General features: G+C 38.2%; 1 protein-coding gene across 1 annotated transcript in view; it reads right to left on the reverse strand.

Moving 5' to 3' along the window:
* Positions 1–1,433, reverse strand: part of LOC115227003 (receptor-interacting serine/threonine-protein kinase 4-like) — a 5,609-nt gene extending 4,176 nt beyond the window's left edge. Inside the window, exon 1 of the mRNA XM_029797953.2 lies at positions 1,116–1,433. Coding sequence (XP_029653813.2) covers positions 1,116–1,414 — 299 coding nt within the window. The 5' untranslated portion in view covers positions 1,415–1,433. The remainder of the gene's footprint in view (positions 1–1,115) is intronic.
* Positions 1,434–8,490: the final 7,057 nt, after the last annotated feature.

Here is an 8,490-nt window from a genome sequence, read left to right on the forward strand (position 1 = left end):
CTCATTGCCAACACCATCATCATCATTATCATCTTCGACATCTCCAATATCATCATAATCAATATTATCATCATTCATTACCACTATAATCATAATCATCATCATCATCATCAACACCATCATCAACAGCAAGATCAACCTCATTAATATCATCATCATCATCATTATCATCATCATCATCATCATCACCATCATCATCATCGTCATCATCATCGTCATCATCATCATCATCATCGCATCTATCATCATCATCAACAGCAAGATCAACCTCATCATCATCATCATCATAATAATAACATCATTATCATCATAATAATTACATCATAATCATCATCATCGTCGTCATCATCACGATAATCATCATAATAATCATTGTCGTCATCACCATCATCATCATCCACATCATCATCATCATCACCATCATCATTATTATCAACATCTTCATCATCTTCATCATCGTCGTCATCATCATCATTATCGTCATCATCATCATAATCATCATCATCACCATCACCATCGTCATCTTCATCATCGTCGTTATCATCAACATCATGATCTTCATCATGATATCATCATCATCATCATCATCAACACACCATCACCATCATCACTTCATCATCGTGGTTATCATCGTCATCATCATAATCATCATCATCATCGTCGTCATCATCATCATTCATCGCCACTAAATTATAATCATCATCATCGGCATAATCACAGTCATCATCATCATCGTCATCATCATCATCGTCGTATCATCATCATTATCATTATCATATCATCAGCAGCAGCAGCATCACCATCATCGCTCGCCATCATCATCATCATCATCATAATCAACAACACCATCATGATGATCGACATCATCAATACCGTCATCGTCATCATCATCGCCGTCATCATCATCATCATCATCGGGATTGTTATGATTGAATAATGACTAATGAATTGGATCGATGACTAAAGAGAAGCTTGTTGTTGTTGTTGTTTGCTAGTCTGCTGTTGTGCTGTTGTCCCACAACTCTGGCCTGTTTGGATATTGAACCTGTGTCTGCAATTGCAACAAATTTACAACCAAAAACACATCTGCAGATTTTACTTGATTCTCAACTTACCCATACACAGCACAATGCAAAGCTGTCCAACCATTTGAGTCTTTCGCTCCTAACTCCGGACCAGCTTTTAGCAATATTTCGATGATTCTTCTATCGGCACCCTCTCTACAGGCAATGATTAAAGGAGTTCGTCCACGAAAATGTTCATTAATCTGTAATGAAGAAAGTGAGGACATGTGAAATAGAGAAATTCCATTTCTCTCTCTCTCTCTCTCTCTTTTCTCTCTTTGTCTCTCACTCTCTTTCTCGTTTTCTTTCCTCTTTCTCTCCTTCTTTCTCTCTCTATCTCCCTCTTTCATTCCTATCCTTCTCTTTCTTTTCTCACTTTCTCTCTCTTTCCCCTTTTTCTCTCTCTCTTTCTTTCTCCTCTCTCCTTATCTCTTTTACTCTATCTCTCTTTTCTCTCTTTGTCTCTCACTCTCTTTCTCGTTTTCTTTCCTCTTTCTCTCCTTCTTTCTCTCTCTATCTCCCTCTTTCATTCCTATCCTTCTCTTTCTTTTCTCACTTTCTCTCTCTTTACCCTTTTTCTCTCTCTCTTTCTTTCTCCTCTCTCCGTATCTCTTTACTCTCTCTCCTCTTTTTCTCTCTTTGTCTCTCATTCTCTTCTCGTTTTCTTTCCTCTTTCTTCTCTACTTCTTTCTCTCTCTATCTCCCTCTTTCATTTCTTTCCTTCTCTTTCTTTTCTCACTTTCTCCCTCTTTCCCTTCTCCTTCTCTGTCTTTCTTTCTCTTTCTCTCTCCGTGTCTCTTTTACTCTCTCTCTCTTTCTTTTCTCTCTTTTCCCATTTTCTTTTTCTCTCTTTCTCTCTCCCATTTCCTTCCTCTTTCTCTTTTTCTTTTTTCTCTTATCTTTCTCTTTCTCTATTTTTCAATTTCTCTCTTTCTCTCTCCGTATCTCTCTCTCTTTCATTTCTTTCTATTTCTATTCTTACATTCTTTCTCTCTTTTTGCATTTCTCTTTCTTTATCTCTCTCTCTATTACCTTTTTTCGTTCTTTCTCTCTCTGTCTCCTTCACTAATCCTTTTCTCTCTTTCACCCAACCTTTTTCTTTTTCATCTCTCTTTCTCTTTTACTTTTATCTCTTTCTCTCTTTTTCTCTCTGTGCTTCTCTTTGCCTTTTCTATCTTACTTCCTCTTTCTCTTTTACTTGTCTCTCTTTCTTTGATCTCCTTTCTCTTTTCCTTTTCTCTCTCTCTCCCTTTCCTCTCTCTTTCTTCTTCTCTCCTCACTCAATTTTTTTTTTCTATCTTCCTCTCTCTATGTCTCTTACTACTCTTTGTTCTCACTCTCTTCTCTTCTCTTTTCCTTCCACTTTTTTCTCTCTCTCTTTTCTTTTATCACTTCCTCTCTCCCTCTCTTTTGTATATTTCTTCCTCTCTCTCTATTTCCCACTCTCTTTTCTCTCCTATATTCCCCTCTTTCCCTCTCTGTCTCTTTTCTCTTTCTCTTCCTCTCCTATTCTTATCTCTCACTTTCTTTTTCCCCTTTTCCCTCCTTCTTTCTCCCCCTCTCTTTTTCTCTTCTCTCCTTCTCCCCCACTCTTTTACCTTTCTCTCCTGCTTTACTTTTCTCTCTTTTTCTATTCTCTCTTCTTTATCTCTCCCTTTTCTTTTACCTCTTTCTCTCTTTCTTTCCTCTCTTCCTCTTTCTCTCTGTTATCTCATTTCTCTGGCAATTTTTCTCTTCTCTCTTCCTCTCACTCTCTCAATTTCCTTTTCTCTCTTCCTCCCTCTCCCTCTCTTTCTTTCAGTCTCTTTGTCCTTTCCTTTCCCTCTTCTTTCCCTCTTTCCTTTTCTTCCCCTTTAAGGGACTTACTTTTTCTTTTTCTCTCCCTCTCTGGCCTTCTTCCCTTCTTTTCTCTCTTTATCCCTCTTTCTTTTCTCTCATTCTCTTTATTAATCCCTTTTACGTCTCTTTTATCCCTCTCTTTCTCATTTCTCTCTCTTTCAGTGTTTGTTTTTCCTCTTTCTTCCTCTCTCTCTCTCTCCCATTTTCTCTCTTTATTTCTCTCAGTACCTTTTTCTTCTCTCATCTTCCATCTTTCTCTCTTCCTCTCCCTCTTTCACTTTTTCTATTCTCGCTCACTCCCTCTCTGCTTCTTTTCTCTCTCTTTTTATTTTCTGGTTTTCCTTCTCCCTATCTCTCTTTATCTTTTCCTTTTCCCTCTTTCTCCCTCTGTTTCCTTTCTCTATCTCTCTCTATCTTTTTCTTTTCTCTCTTTCGCTCGTTTTCTTTGTCTGTTCTCTCTTACTCTTTCATTTCCTCATTTTCATTCTCTCTTTCTCACTCCCTTTCTTCTGCTCTTTCTTCCTCTCATTTCTTTTTCTCTCTCTCTTTCTTTCCTTGCTCTCTCGCTTTTTTCTCCTTCTTTCTCCCTCTCGTTTTCTTTTTATTCTTCTTCCTCTCTTTCACTCTTTCATTTCTCTCTTTCTTCCTCTCATTTCTTTTTCTCTCTCTCTTTCTTTTCTCGCTCTCTCGCTTTGTTCTCCTTCTTTCTCCCTCTCGTCTTCTTTTCATCCTTCTTCCTCTCTCTCACACTTTCATTTCTCTCTTTCTTTTCTCTCGTTTTCTTTTTCTCTCTCTATCCTTTCTCCTTCTTCTCCCTCTCGTTTTCTTTTTCTCCTTCCTCTCTCTCATTTATTTCATTTCTATCTTTCTTCCTCTCTCTCTTTCTTTTCTCGCTCGTTCGCTGTTCTCTCCTTCTTTCTCCCTCTCGTTTACTATTTATCCTTCTTCCTCTCCCTCACTCTTTCATTTCTCCCTTTTTTCCTCTCATTTACTTTCAATCCTTTGTCCTCTCTCTCGCTCTTTCAATTCTCTCTTCTTTCTCTCGTTTCTATCTCTCTCTCTTTCTTTTCTCGCTCATTCGCTTTTCTCTCCTTCTTTCTCCCTCTCGTTTTCTTTTTATTCTTCTTCCTCTCTCTCACTCTTTCATTTCTCTCTCTTCTTCCTCTCGCTTCTTTTTCTCCCTCCCTCTCTCATTCCTTTACTCTCTCTCTCTCACTTTTTCTCCTTCTTTCTCCCTCCTTGTTTTTTTTTTTATTCCTTCTTCCTCTCTCTCAATCTCTCATTTCTCTCTTTCTTTCTTCCTCTCGTTTCTTTTTCTCTCTCTTTCTTTTCTCACTCTCTCGCTTTTTTCTCCTTCTTCTCCCTCTTATTTCCTTTTGATCCTTCTTCCTCCCTCTCACTCTTTCATTTCTCTCTTTCTTACTCTCGTTTCTTTCTCTCTCTCTCTTTCTTTTCTCGCTCTCTCGCTTTTTTCTCCTTCTTTCTCCCTCTCGTTTTCTTTTTATCCTTCTTCCTGTCTGTCACTCTTTCATTTCTCTCTTTCTGCTTCTCTCTCTTTCTTTTCTCGCTCGTTCGCTTTTTTCTCCTTCTTTCTCCCTCTCGTTTTCGTTTTATCATTCTTCCTGTCTTTCACACTTTCATTTATCTCTTTCTACTTCTCTCTCTTTCTTTTCTCGCTCGTTCGCTTTTTTCTCCTTCTTTCTCCCTCTCGTTTTCTTTTTATCCTTCTTCCTCTCTCTCACACTTTCATTTCTCTCTTTCTTCCTCTCGTTTCTTATTCTCTCTCTTTCTTTTCTCACTCTCTCGCTTTTTTCTCCTTCTTTCTCCCTCTTGGTTTCTTTCCATTCTTCTTCCTCTCTCTCACTCTTTCATTTCTCTCACTTTTTCTTTTCTCACTCTCGCTTTTTTCTCCGTCTTTCTCTCTCTCCTTTTCTTTTTATCTTTCTTCCATTCTCTCACTCTTTCTTTTCTCTCTTTTTTCTTTCGTTTTCTCGCTTTTTTATCCTTCTTTCTCCTCTCGTTTTCTTTTTCTCCTTCCTCTCTCTCATTTATTTCATTTCTATCTTTCTTCCTCTCTCTCATTCTTTCATTTCTCTCTTTCTTCCTCTCATTTCTTTTTCTCTCGTTTTTTCTCTCTCTTTCTTTTCTTGCTCTCCTGTTTTTTTCTCCTTCTTTCTCCCTCTCGGTTTCTTTTTATCCTTCTTCCTCTCTCTCACTCTTTCATTTCTCTCTTTCTTCCTTTCGTTTCTTTTTCTCTCTCCTTCTTTTCTTGCTCTCTCACGTTTTTCTCCTTCTCCCTCCCTCTCGTCTTCTTTTTATCCTTCTTCCTCTCTCTCACTCTTTCATTTCTCTCATTCTTCCCCTCGTTTCTATTTCTCTTTCTCTTTCCTTTATCGCCCTTTTTGGTTTTTTCTTTTTTCTCCTTCTCTCTCCTCTTGTTTTCTTTTTTTCCTTCTTCCTCTCTCTCACTGTCTCATTTCTCTCTTCCTTGCTCTCATTTCGTTTCCTCTCTCTTTCTTTTCTTACTCTCTCACTATTTTCTCCTTCTCTCTCCCTCTTGTTTTCTTTTTATCCTTCTTCCTCTCTCTTACTCTTTCATTTTCCCTTTCTTGCTCTCATTTCTTTTCCTCTCTCTTTCTTTTCTTGCTCTCTCACTATTTTCTCCTTCTTTCTCCCTCTCGTTTTCTTTTTATCCTTCTTCCTCTCTCTCACTCTTTCATTTCTCTCTTTCTTCCTTTCGATTCTTTTTCTCTCTCCTTCTTTTCTTGCTCTCTCACGTTTTTCTCCTTCCCCCTCCCTCTCGTCTTCTTTTTATCCTTCTTCTTCTCTCTCACTCATTCATTTCTCTCATTCTTCCACTCGTTTCTATTTCTCTTTCTCTTTCCTTTATCGCCCTCTTGCTTTTTTCTCCTTCTCTCTCCCTCTTGTTTTCTTTTTATCCTTCTTCCTCTCTCTCACTATCTCATTTCTCTCTTCCTTGCTCTCATTTCGTTTCCTCTCTCTTTCTTTTCTTACTCTCTCACTATTTTCTCCTTCTCTCTCCCTCTTGGTTTCTTTTTATCCTTCTTCCTCTCTCTTACTCTTTCATTTCTCTCTTTCTTGCTCTCATTTCTTTTCCTCTCTCTTTCTTTTCTTGCTCTCTCACTATTTTCCCCTTCTCCCTCCCTCTCGTCTTCTTTTTATCCTTCTTCCTCTCTCTCACTCTTTCATTTCTCTCATTCTTCCCCTCGTTTCTATTTCTCGTTCTCTTTCCTTTATCGCCCTCTTGCTTTTTTCTCCTTCTCTCTCCCTCTTGTTTTCTTTTTATCCTTCTTCCTCTCTCTTTCATTTGTCTCTTTCTTGCTCTCATTTCTTTTCCTCTCTCTTTCTTTTCTCACTCTCTTGCTTTTTTCTCCTTCTTTCTCCCTCTTGGTTTCTTTCCATTCTTCTTCCTCTCTCTCTCACTCTTATATTCTTTCTTTCTTTTCTCTCTTTCCTTCCCTCTTTTCTTCTTTCTTTTCCTCGCTCTTTCGCCTTTTTTTTCCTCCTTTCTCCGTCTCGTTTTCCTTTTTATCCTTCTTCTTCCTCTCTCTCATTCTTTCATTTCTCTTTTTTCTTCTCTCGTTTTCTTTTCTCTCTCTTTCTTTTTCTCCTTTCTTTTCGCTCGCTTTTTTCTCCTTCTTTCTCCCTCTCGTTTTCTTTTTTTTCCTTTTTCCTCTCCTCTCTCTCACTCTTTCATTTCTATCTTTCTTCCTCTCGTTTTTTTTTTCTCTCTCTTTCTTTTCTTGCTCTCTCGATTTTTTCTCCTTCTTTCTTCTCCGTCTCGTTTTCTTTTTAATATCCTTCTTCCTCTTTCTCACTCTTTCATTTCTCTCTTTCTTCTTCTCGTTTCTTTTTCTCTCTCTTTCTTTTCTCGCTTCTCTCGCTTTTTTCTCCTCTTTTCTCCCGCTCCTTTTTTTCTTTTTATCTTTCTTCCTTTCTCTCACTCTTTCTTTTCTCTCTTTTTTCTCTCCTTTCTTCTACCTCTCTTTCTTTTCTCGCTCTCTCGCGTTTTTTCTCCTTCTTTCTTCTCTTTCCTCTCTCGGTTTCTTTTCTTCTTTTCATCCTTCTTTCCTCTTCTCTCTCTCATTCTTTCATTTCTTCTTTCTTTTCTTCCTTTCTTTCTTACCCACGTTTCTTTTTCACCCACTCTTTCTTTTTATTGCTCTCTCGTTTTTTCTCCTTCTTTCTCCCGCTCGGTTTCGTTTTATCCTTCTTCCTCTCTCTCATTCTTTCTTCCTCTCGTTTCTTTTTCACTCTCTTTCTTTTCTCACTCTCTCGCTTTTTTCTCCTTCTTTCCCCCTCTGGTTTTCTTTCCATCCTTCTTCCTCTCTCTCACTCTTTCCTTTCTTTCTTTCTTCCTCTCTTTTCCTTCCCTCTTTCTTTCTTTTCTCGCTCTCTCGCTTTTTTCCCTCTCTCCTTCTTTCTTTTTCTCCTCTCGTTTTCTTTTTATCCTTCTTCCCTCTCTCTCACTCTTTCTTTCTTTCTTTCTCTTTCGCCTCCTTTTCTTCCCTCTTTCTTTCTTTTCTCGCTCTCTCTCCGCTTTTTTCTCTTTCTTTCTTTCTCCGTCTCGTTTTCTTTTTCTTATCCTTCTTCCTCCTCTCTCTCACATTTTCATTTCTCTATCTTTCTTCCTCTCGTTTTCTTTCTTTTCTCTCTCTCTTTCTTTTTCTAGCTCAATTGCTTTATTCTCCTTCTTTCTCCCTCTCGTTTTCTTTTGTCCTTCTTCCTCTATCTCACTCTTTCCTTTCTCTCTCTCTTCCTCTCTTTCTTTTCTCGTCTCTCTCGCTTTTTTCCCTCTTCTTTTCTCCCTCTCGTTTTTCTTTTTGATCCTTCTTCCTCTTTCTCTTCCTCTCTTCTTTACTCGCTCTCTCTCTCGCGCTTTTTTCTCCTTCTTTCTCCCTCTCGTTTTCTTTTTGATCCTTCTTCCTCTCTCTCACTCTTTCAATTCTCTCATTCTTTCTCTCGTTTCTATTTCTCTTTCTCTTTCCTTTTTCGCTCTCTTGCTTTTTTCTCCTTCTCCCTCCCTCTGATTTCTTTTTATCTTCTTCCTCTCTCTCACTCTTTCATTTCTCTCTTTCTTCCTCTCGTTTCTTTTTCTCTCTCATTCTTTTCTCGCTCTCTCGCTTTATTCTCCTTCTTTCTCCCTCTCGTTTTCTTTCTATCCTTCTTCCTCTCTCTCCTCTTTCATTTCTCTCATTTCTTCTCTCGTTTCTTTTTCTCTCCTCATTTCTTTCTTGCTCACCTTGCTTTTTTCTCCTCTTCTTCTTTCCCCTCTCTTTCCCTCTCGTTTTCTTTTTATTATTCTCGTCTGTTTCACTCTTTCATTTCTTTCTTTCTTCTTCCTCTCATTTCATTTCTCTCTTTCTTTTCTCGCTTTTTTCTCCTTCTATTCTCGCTCTCTGACTTTTTCTTCTTTTTCTTCTTCCTCTCGTTTTTCCTTTTCTTTCTGTTTACCCTTCTTCTCTCTCTCTCTCTTTCATTTCTCTCGCTCTTTCTCCCTCTCGTATCTCTCTCATTTCTTTCTCGCTCACTTGCTTTTTTCTCCTTCTTTCTCCCTCTCGTTTTC

This window comes from Octopus sinensis, unplaced genomic scaffold (assembly GCF_006345805.1).
Source record: "Octopus sinensis unplaced genomic scaffold, ASM634580v1 Contig01190, whole genome shotgun sequence".
In the NCBI taxonomy this organism is placed as follows: domain Eukaryota; kingdom Metazoa; phylum Mollusca; class Cephalopoda; order Octopoda; family Octopodidae; genus Octopus; species Octopus sinensis.